This window comes from Festucalex cinctus, chromosome 6, assembly GCF_051991245.1.
Source record: "Festucalex cinctus isolate MCC-2025b chromosome 6, RoL_Fcin_1.0, whole genome shotgun sequence".
Taxonomy (NCBI): domain Eukaryota; kingdom Metazoa; phylum Chordata; class Actinopteri; order Syngnathiformes; family Syngnathidae; genus Festucalex; species Festucalex cinctus.
This window is the reverse complement of record NC_135416.1, coordinates 21,144,812-21,163,826: the sequence shown is the minus strand read 5'-3', so window position 1 is coordinate 21,163,826 and position 19,015 is coordinate 21,144,812. Positions and strand designations below refer to the sequence as shown.

The window sequence follows — 19,015 nt, the reverse complement described above, 5'->3', positions numbered from 1 at the left end:
ATTCGGAGCGCCCAATTAACCTGCCATGCATGTCTTTGGAATGTGGGAGGAGACCGGAGTACCCGGAGAAGACCCACGCAGGCACGGGGAGAACATGCAAACTCCACCCAGGAAGGCCGGAGCCTGGACTCGAACCCGAGTCCTCAGAACTGGGAGGCGGACGTGCTAACACTACAGAAATCAGTAAACAAGTTACTGTTGATATGCTGAAATCGGAGGAGTTGGACAATTTCAAATTAAAAAATGGCTCCAAACGATTACTCGATTCTTAAAATAGTTGTCGATTCATTTGATAACTGATTACTTGTTGATTAATCGATTAATTTTGACAGCTCTAATAGCGTTTGTGTGTGAATATTGTTATTTGAGTCACTTCCCGAAGTCGATGCTAATGTCCCTTTAGCACATCAATGGGATTTTACACTAACTTTAGCATAAGCGTTAGCGATGTTTTTAAAACCAAACGTCTTGTATTCTGCGATTGGCTGGCAACCAGTCCAGGCTGTCCCCCGCCTACTGCCCAGAGCCAGCTGAGATAGGCGCCAGAACCCCCCACGACCCTTGTGAGGAATAAGCGGTCAAGAAAATGGGTGGATGGTTGGATGTTTTGTATTTAAATATACAATGTGCGTAATTCTTTTTTGTGTGTGTTTTAGTCACACGAGGGTGTCATTATGCTCAAGGAGGGCAAAATTACATAACATCACACACTTGCTCCAAGCAACATGTACATTCACATCTGCAAACGCACCATCACATTCTGCTCATTAATTGTTCTTTTTCACTTCTAATGTAAATTTTTAAGCTCGTGTACACCAGCGTATGCCCTGCCTAAAGTCAGCTGTGATAAGACTCCAGCTCACCAGCTGGAAAAAGGTGACATTAATGGAAAGTAAACATGAGGCGATGAATGCTAAAATTTCAAGGAAACACATTTTGAATTCCTATTGCTTTGATATCATTCGCTCCCACAAGATTTGTGCGTGGATATTCGTCATTTGAAGGAAAAACACTCCCGAAGTCGATGCTAACTTCCTGTTAGCATTTGCTAACTTCCTTTTAGCGCTAGGCTAACGGTGTTTTAAAAACGAAGCAGGTTTTGCATTTAAACATACAGTGGATGTAATTTTTAATGTTGTGTGTTTAGTTTTACAGTTAACTCCAACTGCGGTGTCATTAAACAGCTTAACAGAATAACCAGAACAACATACGCTACATACTTGCTAGCTGCTAATGCTACGCAAGCAAAATAGTGCATTCGGGTTACTTTCCCAACGCCGGAAATGTTGGTTTTCTTCAATAACGTTTTGAGGGGGAAATAATCGGCCATTTGGCCCAATTGGCAGATTGTTTTGGCTGATGTTTGAATGCCAATAATCGGCTGATTACAATCGGCGGCCGATTAATCGGTCGGGCCTATGAACCTCACGGTCGCAATCAAATTGATATCAGGGGAGAGCTCAAATATACTTTGAGCACACACAATTCCTGAGGCCAGCGATTCTGTATCACGTTCTAGAGGATTCATCTGCATGGTGAGGAACTAGGAGGACGCTGATTGAAGACGTTTGGTCTAAAACGTCTTAATGTTTAATTCAACCGCCCGGTTGGGTCACAAACACTCTCCACTCCTCTCCAGAACATTCTGTCCATTTTTCCAGCTGCTGCTGTCTGCGTTGTCTGGTATCCAGCTGGAAGACTTTGGGCAGCTGTGTGCAGCGGTTTAACACACTCACTCAAATAAAGCCTTACAAAGACACACACATACACACACATAATGACCATGTCGTCAACGCGTGCAGGAAGAATGAAAAAAAAAAAAAAAAAAAAAACTGCACCGCGTTGATGTGATCATTGGATACCGTTTCTGGTAAATGAAAGTGTGTCAGGCTGTGCTACAGTCATAACGTACTGAATAAGTAAAAGAGTTTAGGCGCACAATTGCACAGTTTTCTGGTGAGAGAAAAAAGAAAAAATATACAAACACTTTTTTTTTAACTCATTCAGTGCCATTGACGGCTATAGACGTCAAAAATCCTTTTTAACTGGGCTGGCAGTAAATGAGTTAACCTCAGCAATGTGTTTTCCCCATTTTACGACGTATCACTCGACTTGCATTGGGGCCAAGTGGCGCCAACGAGATCCAGCGAGAGGGTGGGAAAAAAAATGTCCATCCATCTATCCAGTCTCTGAACCTCTCATCTCACTCGTGTGCTGAAAAAGTGTCTGGAAATGTAAGCCATGCTCCATATTGTTTTGATCAACGCAGATGATGAATTTTGGCAGGGAGCGGATGACATAAGAACATAATGTGGATGTGATATCATATTCAAACTATGCTGCGTAACATCAAATGAGATTGTTACATCACAGCAAAATGTACATCCCTCTTTAAATCTAGACGAAAAATTATTCCAGAATGATGAGCTTATTCGTTTTCCATCTTAATTGATATTTTAAGTTCTGTTTATTGTACTGCTTGTTTTGTTTGTTTGTTTATTTTTAACAATCTTTGTACGGTAAACTTACATGTCCAAAAAGGCACCTATAAATAAAAATAAATTATTACTAATGTTGTCTTTCAGGTAAAATAGGAAGCAGGTTGGCTTTAAACACAAACTACAACATCGATCTCAAAAGCACATAAGCAGTGATTTATTTTTTCCCCCCCACAAGAACCATTGACAGTTCATTTGAAGTGCAAGAGGAGTTACTAAATTTGTGTCTTCCAAAAAGATGGATTTTTTTTCAACATTTCTTAGAGTTATGCGTATGGTGGCTTAATTGGACACGCAGCTGTTGTTGACGGACTGCTCACATGTGATGCGGAGGGGACGATTGGGGATGAAATTTACTACCTTATGCTGCATTCGAGGAAAGTGGGAAGCTGGACTTTTACGACTTCATATCAGGAAGTGAGGAATGGAACGCCCATTTAAAGTTTAAAGTCATACATGTGAAGTCAGGAAAAAAAAAACGGACCACGACTTCACCGACCAGCTTCAATCTGACATCACTCGACAATGGCGACTCCGTAGATGCAAAGCCTGTGAACGGCAAAACATCATTTACACAATTAGAATTTAAAACATATTTATCTATTTAAGTATTATGACATTAATATAGTTATTCCAAATAAGTACTTCCAGGTAAACCATATAATTTGGACTGACTGCGTTACCACAACAACAAACAATTTATTGGAATCAGCCATCTTTGTTGTTTGCATTCGCCTCAAACACTTTGAGGTAGGTCTTGGGAGAATCCAAGTGGGATATATCTGACTTTCCAGTTCCCACCTTCCTCAATTGCATCATTATAATGCACTCTCTTCACAAAGGTGCCTGAGACAGCCAGTTAATTTAGAAGACAAACCAGTAACTGAATCAATTTGTGGTTTTCATTTTCGACACTGTCAAGACATGTCAAGTTTATTTATATAGCCCTTAATCAATTTGAAGTAATGTCCCAAATAAAGGGATGAAAATTATAACTTGTTTTTCAAAAGTCGGATTCATTGATTATAATTAAAAAATCATATCAATAGATTAATCGATTATTAATTAAACTAATCCGCCCTAGCTAGAATTCAACATTGCACCTCACGCTCCTACTTCTCCTTCATCATGCTCCGTCCCACAATGATTCACACATATGGATTTTCTTGGGACTCCTTTTATCCCATAATCCATCCATCCATCCATCCATCCATCCATCCATCCATCCATCCATCCGTCTCCTTTAAGTGGACCTACACACACTTACTAGTCTGGTTGCTCGATTATGGAAAAAATAACAATCACAATTATTTTGGCAATGATTGAAATCACGATTATTCAAATGATTTTTTATTTTTTGGTACAAAACAAGAAAATGGTTAAACATTTAAAAATATTAAGACCAATTTAAAAAAATAGAAACACTATTATTATGTAAATTAGTTTCTTTTGGACCAAACAGAATTGATAATATTATATATTTATAATAATATATATTTGTTTATTTATTTATGTTGGCAAAAGCGTGAAGTTGGAGTGCAGCAAGTGCACTGTGCAGTAGGACCATCATTTATTTTTTGACACAAAACAAGAAAATGTTGAAACGTAAAAAAACAATTTGAAAATATTAAGACAAATGGAATTCTTTGAGATACTATAATTATGCAAGTTCCTTTTGGATTAAACATTTATTAAATTAGTTATTTTAAAAAATAAAAAAAATAAAAAAGTGCAAATGTATAAGTTAAAAAAAAAAGAGAGTATTAATAATCTTTTTTTACGATTATGCTGATTTTATAATTGTGGAGTGTAGTAATTGAAATTGTAATTGAATTTTGATTGATTGCACAGCCCTGCTTACTGGCCACTTCATTAGGTACACCTGGATCTCATGAGTCACATAGAAGACCTTCGTGGAAAATCCAGGCTTTACACAGATATGACATTATTACTTTTTTTCCTGGAATGCCTGCACTTCACTGACTGATGTCATAAATTACTCTTGCCATGGTAACACAATAAACTCCCTCACACGCGGTCAATACATTCAATATTTGTGTTTGCAAGCGCGCATGCACGCGCGTGTGTACATATGTGTGTCCAAAGGTGATTGTGATGATAACTTCATCTGGAGCGGAGGAAGTACAGTGTGTGTCTTTGTGTTTGTAACGAGTTGCCATAGCAACCCCACAAAGTGCTCTGGACCGCAGCCGATTTGACAATACAGATGAATCCAAGTGTTAACAATTGAGGTAAACAGGATAAAGACAAGAGATGTGACAGCAGGGTTGGTTGGCACTGCAGTCATGATGAAACCTCTTAGCTAATCTAGCTAAATGGTATAAAAATCTCCTGGCCACACTTGAGTGTTAATTAGCCACATCATCACGTGTGTTTATGTGTCAAATCACAACACTACATCTCCATTTTCCAAAACAATTATTCTGGACAATATAATATCATCACAAAGACGACCCTGGACTAGTCGCTAGTGACTCTCATAGCATATAGAGACAGACAACCTTTCACGTTCACATTCACACTATCACCAAGTGGGAACTGAACCCATGTTGCAAGGACAGTGGCTGGCCTTTGCACCTTTTAACCATTATTAGACAATGCAAGGCTCAAAATAAGCGGATTTGCGTCACAATTTGCTATAGTCACAATTTGAATTCGCATTTTGCGCCTCAATCAAACGCATTGAATAGCAAGACTGCGAACAGGGTCTTTGGTGGCAAAACAGAGCTAACAAATGTTACGGAAATTACTGAATGGTAACTCGTTGCACTTGTAATGAGTTGTGATTGTTGTTGATTTATTATTTCTTGTAATCATCAGACTGGTCGCAGCTACCGAGACTCGCTTAGTAAAGCGGCCATATTTGAACACTTTCAAAACTACCAGTATTATAAAAATAAATAAATAAATACTCGCCTTACCCTGCCCTTCACGTGCTATGGAAAAAATTAAACTTACCACTCGAAAACTCCCAATTATAACCGACTTCTGTTCATGTGCTTTTGTTGTTGTAGCTAAAAACTACACATAACAGCTGATGTACTCTTTCCTCGTAAAACAATTACGGCAAATAATGAGTTAGAAATGACAGGACATTGAATTATGTATGCTACGTAGTTGTGTAGATTCTAAAACAACCTGCTAGCGGATGATAACACTCTTATAAGTGCTCTCTGCCATGTTCTCTCAACTAGGGTATCAAAATAAATTCCCAGTTGTCCGATAGAAAATACGACATGAGGGGGCGTTCACCTCACCTGCAGTTTCTACTCGACATGTGGTATTTACCATAATTACGATACCACATGAAAGCAGCATCAATCCTAATTAGCTGCTCAAAGCTAACATGCTAGCTGCTCAAATGAAGCTGCATAAAGGCAGTTGTTTGTTGATTTTTTATCCAATTTACTGGTCCTTTTAGTGAAATATATTTTCTATTTTGTATTCATCATATCTTTAACCAAGCAAAAATATATTTTAACTGAACACAAATATTATCACCATATTATTCAATAGAATTTTCAGTATGATACTGAAATTCTAAAGTATTTAATAACTCCATTCAACTCTTCCATTAAATACTCATATTTGTATTACCGATATTTAATAATGCCCTTGCTTCAAGTCCTTGAGACTAACCTGCAAAACATTGCTCCGCAACATTAGATTAAAAAAGTTATTTCGAGCCTTGCCATGGTAATTATTGCATGCACATTGAGGATAAGCGGTTCTGGAAATGGATGGATATTAGCAATACTTCAAAGCACTATTATGCAAATCCACTACCTCACACATGGCTGTAGGCAAAGACTCTTTTTCAAGGCTGCCCACCATCCTGATCTCATTAACGTTTGGAAAATGATCCACGATACCAGTAATAAGGAGAGCCTGTTTTTTGTGTTTTTCTGGAAAACTTTTTTATTTTATTAATCAATAACTAATTAATAATAATGATAACACTAAGTGTTATCCATGTTCGTGGAAAGTATTGCAAGGAAGGCTTGCAAATCTTAATCGTTTGATGTGTATTGACTTTGAATAAGCATGCCATTACACATGGTTGGAGATGTGCATGCCAAGGAGTCGAGTCTCAACAAATGAACTCTAAACAGGGCTGACTTTGTGGTGTCTATTTAATTCTGCCGCTTCTTTTGATAGCAACTTCTTGCTGCTTTTGCCATACAGTATTGTACTGAGCAGCCAGGACAGAGACCGACATTATGAAATAGTTTCCTGTACTGCAATACGTTTTGGGGGTTTTTTCACCAGGTCTGCTCCCATCATACATTTCAGTTTGCATTCAAATAACAACAAACGCCAAAGAAAGAGAAAAAGAGCTCTGACTGAGCTTAAGTCGCACAGGAAATAACTCAGAGTTTTTTTATGAAATATATTTTCCAGATATGTTCGGTTGAACTCTTGTATGACCTTAGTGGCATTTTACTTTGGAGGTTCCACAGATTTCATCCTAACCATAAACATTCCCTATTCGTGGTGGATAGGGACCGGCCTACAAATATCAAAAATCAAAATGTTTTTGGATAAATAAAGTTTAAATAAATATATTTTTTAAATGTGTTTACTTTAGTTTTCTGAACAAAAAAACTTTTCCTAATTTACTGATCTGATTTCACTAGCATCTACATTTAAAATATGCTTGATGCATGGGTGCGAATAGTGAAATATATGTGTAATTGTTTGTGGCAGCCCTATTGAAGAAACAGCAAAAATTAACCCACTTAAAGAAGCATAATCACTATCTGTCAGGTTTGAGGTGTGGTTGTGGACCCAAATGCAGAGCAGGAGGCAGAGGTGAAGTAAAAAGGTAATTTAATTCAAAAATACAAAAAGTGAGCTCCAAAAGGTAAGCAATACAAGACGGGGTGCCAACAAGGCAAAAAAAAACGGCAGCATGACGGAGAGAAAACAACATTAAATCTACACAGACAGAGGGGAGACAAGAGACTAAATACACACACATTAATTGACACAACAAGACACAGCTGAGTAAAACACAAGTGGCAGAGGGTTCTGATAGGTTTACACACGAGGAGGTCAGGCAAACACAGGTGGGCAGGACAATGCTTGACGAGACAACGGGAGACACAAGGAAAGCAGAACATCACAGATCATAACAGAAAGTTAAAGGAACATGATAACAAACTCAAACAAAACACTCTAAAAACTAGAACCTTGACAAAAGCAAAACATAAAAAAACAAACCAAAACCCAACCCAAACCATGACACTATCTTTAGCAAAACAGTTTATTCGAAATGAAAATGTTCTATATACAGTATATTAACTAACACAAGTCATGCATTACCAAATTGGATCATTTTAATATTTTCATTTCTTAAGTGGAAGCAGGGTGAAAGTTCAAATGATTCAGAAGAGTTCACAGTCACAGTCAATCACTTCTACATCATCTGGTGCTTGTCATCTCTCTCTCTCTCTCTCTCTCTCTCTCTCTCTCTCTCTCTCTCTCTCTCTCTCTCTCTCTCTCTCTCTCTCTCTCTATATATATATATATATATATATATATATATATATATATATATATATATATATATATATACACATATGCTACAACTTACAAGTTAAATGAGAGGTGGTGGCTTGAAGGAAATAAATAATTAACAATATGTAGCTTGCGTCTGCTCAGAACAGAATGTTCTTGCTGTTGCTGCTGCGCAGCACTAGCAAGCTGCTCCATACCACAAAATCCAGTTTCACTTTTCTGGTGATTAGCTTCACTCTTAAGTACCACAAGAAGACACATTCAAACACACTAAAAAATAAAAATAAAAAATTCCAGACTCTGGCATCAAAACCTCTAATGGAGGGTTCAGTCACACAAAAAACAACATTACTTGAGACGAATGTGTGTTCTAATTTCATGCAGTTTCATGCCACAAATTTCCAATTTGATGATACGCTGGAATTTCAACCAAACCGTCAGTCCAGAATACATGTTGTGTGTGTGCATGCTTCACAACCGCTATTGCACACCACTGAATAAAAATGTCACAAAAATTAAGTAAACTGAAATAATGATGATCTAATCTCAGTTAACTCAAAAACAGATATATTTTGAAATCTGGATATATTTAATTCAACACAAAGCTATTGTTCTGTTTGGATGGCAACAACATTGTACAGGTTAAATGAAATCTTCTGCCATCTAGTGGAATTGCATTTTATTCTGATGCCTGTCACTATACGTCACTGGCAAAGTTAGATGAACATAGATATATTATTTCCAATAAATAAATAAATAATTTTAGGACCAATTAAGTAGGGTCGGGTGATATGGCCAAAAAATAGTCTCAATTATTTTTCCAGTCATTCTGAACGATTATGATTTTAATCGAAGGAATATACCCAACAAAAATAAATAAAGAATGAAAGAGAGTAAGTGTGAGTTAAAATAAATAAATAAATCCTGTGCAAAATGTTCAGATAACAATAATGTATACAGATTTTAAGTCTGTTTAATGTAAAATTAACATTCATGGCTTGTGCAAAAAATAAAAAATAAAAATAGCTATTCATATCCTGTGCATAACTTGCCTATTGTAAACCACAGATCGATCATTTTGCCACTTGTGCACAATTACTACTCACAATAACATTTGGATATAACAGAATGTAATAACAGCTATTAATAATCCAGAAGAAGAGTGTATTTATTTATACACAGCAATTTCACTATTTAGCTATTTTCAAATGATTGGTTTTTGAAAATATGAATTAATCGAATTTATTCGATTTATTGCACAGCCCTGAAATTGAGCGGAACTGAATAATATCCTGCAGCACACATGATGATCTCTTGCAGTACATTAGACGGAGTTATTTTGGGAAACGCAGAAGCAAAAGGTTGTTTTGCTAATAAATCACTAACTGCTCATCAAAACGGTTGCAAAATTAATTACGTTTATGCTGGTTAATTGGCAGTAACACTATATTTTTGTTGTTGTAACGTAGATTCTAAGCAAAAATAGCAACAGAAGTGAACTTGCAATTTGGTGTCGTGTCAATATGATAATATGATGATGTTATGATGATAAGAGGAAAGAAATGAACTAATGTGGATGATGCAAACACGCTGGATGTGGTTTGAGTACATAACATCATAATAATGTGCCCCCCCCTTCCTGGAAAGTTGACTTTGACTTGCCATGTGAGCAATACTGCTGCTGAGCAATGGAAACATTTGCATAGCGAAGTAGGGTTAATTGGACTCACAGCACAGTGGTGACCAGCGGGATGTCCGCCGCTCCGGGGCCCGTCTCCAGGCCGACGTTGGAGCAGTTGACCACACAGCCATGCTGGGGCCCCGCAGGCGTGCAGCTGCAGTTAACGGGACAAGGCGTGCAACTCCTGCCGGCGGCCGTCTGCGAGCCGAGGCTCCACGGCTCCAGACAGCACAGGGCCACCAGCAGGCTGGAGAAGAAGTAGAAGCTGGGCCCGCAGACGCCATGTTTTCGCGTGGTTACAGTCGCTCCATTTCCACAAGGCATAGCTCACTCACATCTCATCGCCTCTGATGGTGGAAGTCCTCGCAGGCTGGGAAGGACCAAAGCAAACAGCCTTTTTTGCCTTGGGTTTCATGTGAGGACAGAACAAAGTTGCAAAGATCCACTTTTTGACGAGGTGAGCTGCGCGTATTCCCCCAAAGTTTCTTCTGGTTTTCCCGTTCCTCTGAAAAACTAACGGAGCGTCTCCAGGAATCTTTCACTGACGAGAAATGGAAAAAAAAAAAAAAAGTTTTGGAACTTCCTCTCTCCTCCTCCTCCTCTCCTCCTACTCATTCTACATTATGCAGTTCCGCAAACCACCGCTGAGTGTCGATAGCAGTGTTTCCCAACCTCATCCAAACCACGTTATTTGTTTTTGATGTAAAATTTAAAAAAAAGTTTTGTATTTTTTTATGTTAAATTAAATCAAAATAATCTCACGGCAAAAAAAACAAACAAACACAAATGCCACCAGAGTGTTATATTATAAACAGCGATGCCTTGACTTAAAAGCTTAATTTATTATGTGACCAAGCAATGTTATTCGTATATTAAATTTCCCCCTTAAAATGACCTTTTTTTTTTCCTTTGTTAGATAAATGTAATTGCACATCCACTACAATAGGTGGCAGTGGCGCTCTCATTGTCAGAGTTTGAAAGTCGCACATCTGCAGAGATGTACTTACAACAATTTTATTGACAAATGATAGTATTCATAAAATGTAATAAAATAATAATAATAAAATGAGAAGCACTGCATTAATCCGTTCCAGCCCAATAATAACAGGAAAACACACACACACACACACACACACACACACACACACACACACACACACACACACACACACAATTTTACATGTTTTAAATAATGAAATAGCGAGGAATTGTAAGATATAATCATAAACAAATCAAAGAAAAAAAACATACAGAATGGGAAAATGAAATTATTGTAAGAAATGTTATGGACTCTTTGCACAAAATCTCCCACTTTGGACTTGTTGGCTCGGTCATTGCTACATTTGAAAAATTGCCTTATTCTAACAAGTGGTGTTTTCAGGACTTGCCATTAAGTATCACAAACATACTTAATCTCTCCTTGAAAATACCGAGCAGCAATTTAGAGGAGCCTTTCTCTTCTTGCAGCCACAAATATGCCAATATGAAGGTATAAGTCAATAGCCTGCCTATTATACTATAATCCACAACACTGACGACGATGCTGCTATCTGCCTTGTACAGTACGGTACCTCTCCAAAGTACCAGACGCCTTCAAATGTGAACATTTGCCCACTATGGCTATGTTGACAAACTGCATGCGGTCTGAGGATGACGAGCATTCTGAGATAGTTTCTGACAGTCTGTTGAGAAATTCTTCGGTTATGATGATATTGTGTGGAGACAGATTGAACATTTAATTCTGCAGTCAACAAGCCAATTGCACGCTCTCTCAAAATCTACAACATCTGTGGCATTGAGCTGTGTGATTAAACGGCACATTTTAGAGTGGCCTGTCAACCAAAAGCGCACCTGTGTCTTAATTATCAGCATTTTACTATATACCACACCTGTGCGGTGAATGGATTATCTCAGCAAAGGATAATTGCTCACTAGAGTTTGACAGATTTGTGAACGATACTTGAGAGAAATAAGCTTTTTGTTCACGTCGACTTTTGTCTGGCATCTTTGATCACAGTTCATTAAATAAAATGTTTTTATATTTTCATCATTTTAACCCATTTGTGGCATTAAGTCTAAATTATTCACTGAGCTGCTGTATGTCTTGGTTTTTACTAGATTTTGTTTGACATTGGAGTCTATTAAAAATGAGTTACCCTCAATGTTTGTTCCGTTACTATGGATGTCTACTACTATGGATGATACAGAGATCTACTGTACATTAAATTATGTTATATTATTAACCTCAACTACTGTGATTGATATGAACTTGAATTACAGTTGTGGAGCCTTTCAGTGCTCGTGGCATTCTCAGCCATTGTTGCTGTCTTGAACGAGGCTGTGAAGACACGTTTACATGGAATATTTAAAAAACAAATGATCCACGTATAGCCTAGTCATGTACATTTTATACTTATCTGAAGAATGACTGCAGGTTCTGTGATTAATTAACAAGTTTGTCCTTACTCATGAAATCTATTGTTTAGTATCTGTCTGGCTAGGCCGTGCAGTCTAGGTCGGGGAAAGGTAAAATGAGCTTAGCTTCTGTTTGGTTTTGGGGAGGGTCCATGGGTCCGGGCAGGAAAACAGCACTTACTGAGGCCACTAGATGTGTTATTGTAGGGCTACAGGAAGAAGGTGGAAGGAGGAGGGCTCCACAGTAAAAGGATGAGAAGGAGGGGCTGGGAGGTACAGCAGAAACAAACTGCAACATTTGTAATGTATGTAAAAATAAATAAATACTATAGCATTAGCTTGTATTGACACATTTTCCCCCCAGGAGACTTGAATACACTGAAAGTGAAAAAACACATTATAGTTGGCAAAATTAGAATTAATATAATGTTTCCCCACTAGCAGCATGGTAGTCGAGTGGTTAGCACGTCCGCTTCCCAGTTCTGAGGTCTCCGGTTCAAGTCCAGGCTCGGACCTTCCTGGGTGGAGTTTGCATGTTCTCCCCGTGCCCGCGTGGGTCTTCTCCGGGTACTCCGGTCTCCTCCCACATTCCAAAGACATGCATGGCAGGTTAATTGGGCGCTCCGAATTGTCCCTAGGGTGTGCGTGTGAGTGTGGATGGTTGTTCGTCTCTGTGTGCCCGGCGATTGGTTGGCAACCAGTCCAGGGTGTCCCCTGCCTACTGCCCAGAGCCAGCTGAGATAGGCGCCAGCAGCCCCCGCGACCCTTGTGAGGAATAAGCGGTCAAGAAAATGGATGGATGGATGTTTCCCCACTAATGAAACACATACAGTATTTATTACAGGAAACAAATATTAAATGACAATACATAAAGACAATTTTTTTTTATAAAGTATACAACTCATATAAAACAGCTACACAATTATACAGATCGGTGACTTAAATTAAAAATAATTTAAAAAAAAAAAGGAAATTAGCTGTAATAAAGTCAAACTGAACATCATCAATGGTCTCTAATAGGTTAAAGGAGCCAAATACTGTTCATTATTTCTCTCCCACCGTGCTGATTATTTTGCCCTTTTCATTATTTCCATGACTTCTTAAATTTAGTTTGTTGTGAAAAACATACTGCATAATGCGAGAAGATTCATATTGTGCCTTTGTGTCATGACTAGGGTCATGCAAGGGTTATGCTTACTGTCGTGATTAGGGTCATGTAAGGGTTATGTTTACTGTCATGACTAGGGTCATGCAAGGATTATGTTTGGGTCATGACTGTGAGGTCAAGTGTCTGTTTTGAACTGATGTAACCAGCATCTAGTTTCAACTGGTAAGACGCTATGTGTTGTCAGAAGCTATGTGATGTCATAATCTCTTTACCTGGTCAACAGCCAATCAGATAATTCCATGTCAGTCCTGTCTAGCCACAGCCAATCAGATCGATTCGCTGTCTATATAAGCCTGACTGAGAAGTGTGTTTTTGTCGTATTATTACCTCTGTTCCTTTGTGCACCTCCACAGCCCAAGTTAGTTTACCGTCTCGTGATTCTCGATACATTCTCGTTGTTTTCTCGTCTAGTCAAGTTTGTGCTACGCCTCTTGATGTTCGGCGAATAAAGAGTTAAAATCTTATTTGTGTCTGCGTTTTTGGGATCCAACTCCAGAACATAACACTTTGTCACCATCACATTTTGAACAATGTTGTCTGTGACAAGAAAAACGGTTTGAGAGTTTAAAGAGGGTTTGAGAGTGTATGACAAGTGTGTTTGCAATGTTTGATCAACATTGAATTAAGACAATTTGATACATGTGACATGACATGCAGTATAATGGTTTGGCACTTTCCTACACTATATCCTAATTAGGGATGTAACGATATCCAATCATCACGATACGATATTATCACGATATGAAGGTCACGATACGATAATTATCACAATATTGTGAGAGGGTTGACGATATTTAAAAAAGATCACAATATTGTAAAAAAAAAAAAAAAAAAAAAGAGCTCATATTAAAAAAAAGCACAATATTGTGCTTTTGTACATAACAGCAATGCATATAAACCATCTACAATCTCTAATAACAATATTGAGGCACTTATTTACTAATGCAAGCACACATTTATCACGTCACAAGCAAATTAGGTTCCCCTTCATCTGACAATTAGCATAGATTTTAAACATAGAAGGCCAAAACATCCCTAATGAAAACTAATTGCACTAATAAACTAGCCACTAGAGGGTGCTAAAACTGCACAAATGGAAATCAACCTGACTTTTTTTTACAGATGTGTTCCTTTTAAATATTGTGAATATGACGACGATATTGTGGCAGTTTTAATATCACGATATCACGATATTGCCCCTTATCCCTAATCCTAATAGGCATATATGGATATGCTTTAATGGGTAAACATTTATCTCAACTATAATTCTCCATTTATATTAGTTCATTTGTATAACACAATCACAGCATCTGGAATTTCCCTTAAGTCCTTGTGGTGGAAAATTGCAAACACATAAAACGGGTGCCCACAGGACAATAATGTCCCTTGACAGGTCAGTAAGGTCAACCCTTGCGTAGTGTGATAGATTCGCTCCAGGGGGTTGTTGTGGACACAGGCGCATTATTAGGCGGCGTGTTCCCCCCAACACACCTGACACAATGATTCTCCAACCCAAAGTGTGTGTGCATGCCTGCTTGATGAGTTCGTGACTTAGTGGGTGGTTGGCATTCCACTTCCCTCGGTTCCCTGCAGAGCAGAAATACCACGAAAAAGAAAATCGACCATCAAGAAGTGCAAGTGGAGGTTCCATGTACTGGATACAGGAGCGGATAAGCATATTGATGTATTTGTTTTGTCTGCAGCTGGTTATCTGTTTTGTTCACATGATTGACATTGACAGATGTCACGTCAAGCCTGAAATACGGTGAGATGGGAAAACAAGAAGAATTCATTGAGTGACACATTCTATGAATTACACAAAAGACACTTTAATGCTGTACTGCAATACTACATACAAGAGAATAAAACACCCTCTCTGCAGTTATGCATGATGAATCAAATTATGTAAACAACATTACAGTCATTATGCCTGAAATGTGGTGGGGAAAAAATGCAAATGCTCTCATGTCAGTGCAATATTGTCTGGAGTTTCTGGACCACAACTATACCATTGCTCCTTCTTCCTCTTTTATGCGTAAGCACGCAGGTACATGCCACAGTCTGACAGATGAATGGACAGATTGATGACAGGCGAATGGATGGATGGAAAGTGGAAATATCTATGATTGGCAGTAGTACTGTATTTGTTGTGATAGCTAAGATGACGTCATCGAACTACAATAAATCGCCCACGTAACAAAGACACGTCGGATAAAGTTAAACATTTATTAAACACAGCGTCATCCATTATTCAGTCTGTGGCTCACACTACATGACAGAACCTTGAGGACATAGTCTACTTCCTGCTAGTTATAATTCCCACAATGTTTTTTATTTCAAAGCACTGTATTACGGTAGTCTGAATAACACAAAATAAATAACACCTGGCAATATAAATAATGATAATGATTTATTCTCCAAATGTAGGCATCCATGAACATGTTTCGGGGTATAGTAAAAGCTAGAAGTCCATCCTGTAATGGGCCCAATCTCACTGAGAAGCATTTGTGTTAGTTTTTATGGAAAATACATATTGAGCAATAAGGAGAAAAATGCTACATATAGTTCATCTCCAGAAAACGTATTTTAGGCAAGCTACTTGGAAATTGCGACATACCTGCTACCTCTCAAAATATGCAATTTTGGGGCCAATAATTGCCACCTTTCAATTTGAATAAGTTAGGTTGTAGTGGTTCGATTTTGATAAATAAGGTAGGCAAAAATAAATAATAAAAATAAAATTGAATGTTCTCCCCGTGCCTGCGTGGGTCTTCTCCGGGTACCCTAAAACATGCATGGCAGGTTAATTGGGTGCTCCGAATTGTCCCTCTGTGTGCTTGTGAGTGTGGATGGTTGTTCGTCTCTGTGTTCCCTGCGATTTTCCTGACCGCTTATTCCTCACAAGGATCGCGGGGGCTGCTGGCGCCTATCTCAGCTGGCTCTGGGCAGTAGGCGGGGGACACCCTGGACTGGTTGCCAGCCAACCGCACGGCACACAGAGACGAACAACCATCCACACTCACAAGCACACCTAGGGACAATTCGGAGCACCCAATTAACCTGCCATGCATGTTTTTGGAATGTGGGAGGAGACCGGAGTGCCCCGAGAAGACCCACGTGGGCACGTGGAGAACATGCAAACTCCACCCAGGAAGGCCGGAGCCCGGACCCGAACCGGAGACCTCAGAACTGGGAGACGGACGGGCTAACCACTCAATCACCGTGCCGCCCAGTTCAAATACTTATATCAGTAAAACTAATTGACTTTCAAAATGAAATTCAGTTGGGCATGTCCATATCGTTATTGATCTTCCTTTTTTTTTTTTTTTTTTTTTTTTTTTTGTCAGGTTTAGACAGGGTTGTTGAGGACCCAAATGCAGGAAGCTGGGAGGTGACGCAGGCTTATGGATATTGGGAACAAAAAAAAGGGATTTTATTTCCAAAGGCAAACGAAGAGGCAAGCAAGGGTCAAGGAGTAAATTGTCAGTAACAAAAGACCAAAACTCAAATGCAAAGTAACCCACAAATAGTGATGTGCTTCTCGGGTCGAATCCCTGAAGCGTGTGCCGAGTAATGCAGATGAGTGGTTCATGAACGGCGTGTCAATGCGTGTGTTGATGACGTACGTGGTGACGTTTGAAGCCCCACGAAGCAGGTGTACCACGTGACTGATTCAGGAAATGATTCGCTAGGTTTGAGTGTAGTTCGAAATAAAAGCGACAAAGAAACGCTAGGATTCCCCTTCACTTTTTGTGTCGGGTCCCTTCTTGCGCTACTTTTTTTGCTTTTGGCATTCGATTTGACGAGCTTCTTTTTGCGATGGAACCAGCAAGAAAGAGATTTTCCCTTGTTTAGGAGCACTTTGAGCAGATCTCACCTCAGAAGGTAATGCACTGTAATTACGGTACTATTTTAACAGATTCCAATAATAAAATAAAATAAAATGTGACAACACATAAAATTCACATTTTTCTGTTCACAGTTGAAATTCCCCTTCAGTACTGGGAATCAGAAATATACGCGTCCAATTCTATACAAACTTGCTATCTCATATCGATGCACCCCTGCTTCATCAGTACCATGTGAAAGAGTTTTTTTCCAAAGCAGGTGAAATTCTCTGCAAAAAAAAGAAACCGCCTGAGTCCAAAAACTTCGGAAAAAAATAGTTTTTAAATAAAAATGAATAAGCACTTTATTTTACCTCCTTATTTCACATTTTCACTTGTTGCATAAGCACAAACATAGACAAAGTAACACAGAACAATTCATGTTAAAACACTCTTCAAATATATATTCTTTTGTATTTAGAGCATGATTTACACCCCACCATTTTATTGCATGCACCAAGCATGTTATACATTTTTCTGTCCACATGATGGCGTAGTCGAGGAAATGAATAGTGATGTGCTTCTCGGGTCGAATCCCTGAAGCGTGTGCCGAGTAATGCAGATGAGTGGTTCATGAACGGCGTGTCAATGCGTGTGTTGATGACGTACGTGGTGACGTTTGAAGCCCCACGAAGCAGGTGTACCACGTGACTGATTCAGGAAATGATTCGCTTGGTTTGAGTGTAGTTCGAAATAAAAGCGGCAAAGAAACGCTAGGATTCCCCTTCACTTTTTGTGTCGGGTCCCTTCTTGCGCTACTTTTTTTGCTTTTGGCATTCGATTTGACGAGCTTCTTTTTGCGATGGAACCAGCAAGAAAGAGATTTTCCCTTGTTTAGGAGCACTTTGAGCAGATCTCACCTCAGAAGGTAATGCACTGTAATTACGGTACTATTTTAACAGATTCCAATAATAAAATAAAATAAAATGTGACAACACATAAAATTCACATTTTTCTGTTCACAGTTGAAAGTCCCCTTCAGTACTGGTAATCACAGAAATATACGCGTCCAATTCTATACAAACTTGCTATCTCATATCGATGCACCCCTGCTTCATCAGTACCATGTGAAAGAGTTTTTTTTCCAAAGCAGGTGAAATTCTCTGCAAAAAAAAGAAACCGCCTGAGTCCAAAAACTTCGGAAATAATAGTTTTTAAATAAAAATGAATAAGCACTTTATTTTACCTCCTTATTTCACATTTTCACTTGTTGCATAAGCACAAACATAGACAAAGTAACACAGAACAATTCATGTTAAAACACTCTTCAAATATATATTCTTTTGTATTTAGAGTATGATTTACACCCCACCATTTTATTGCATGCACCAAGCATGTTATACATTTTTCTGTCCACATGATGGCGTAGTCGAGGAAATGAATCATCTTGAAGCCCCTACGTGTGTGTGAAGCATTTCACTGCAGGGCTTCACTGCTTTACGGGGCTTCATTTTGCCATCACTACCTGAGACAAATGACAGAGACTTGTGACACAAACAAATGATCCGACAAAGAGTGCAGGGAAGGAGGGAACTAAATAGGAGCAGACTAATTAGACAATGACAAGCACCTGGACATGACACAAGGGGCAGAGGGTGCTGATTGGAAGACAAGGGGACTGGGATGATGCGTTCAATGACAAGGAGACTAAACTAAGACCAAGCCAAACACAGATGACAAAACAAAAGCCAAACCATAACATAAAAATAATAATAATAATAATAAAAAAAAATAAAATAATAATAATAATAATAATAATAATAATAATAAAAATCATTTTTCACACGTTTTTTTTGTGTGTGTTTTCATACGTTTGATTTGTTAA

The 19,015-nt window shown here is 38.5% G+C and overlaps 1 protein-coding gene across 2 annotated transcripts in view; it reads right to left on the bottom strand.

Moving 5' to 3' along the window:
• Window positions 1–10,265, bottom strand: part of pkd1a (polycystic kidney disease 1a) — a 68,615-nt gene extending 58,350 nt beyond the window's left edge. For both annotated transcript variants that reach the window (XM_077525641.1, XM_077525642.1), the window contains exon 1: window positions 9,770–10,265. In XM_077525641.1, coding sequence (XP_077381767.1) covers window positions 9,770–10,044 — 275 coding nt within the window. In that variant the 5' untranslated portion in view covers window positions 10,045–10,265. The remainder of the gene's footprint in view (window positions 1–9,769) is intronic.
• Between the last annotated feature and the right edge of the window lie 8,750 nt (window positions 10,266–19,015).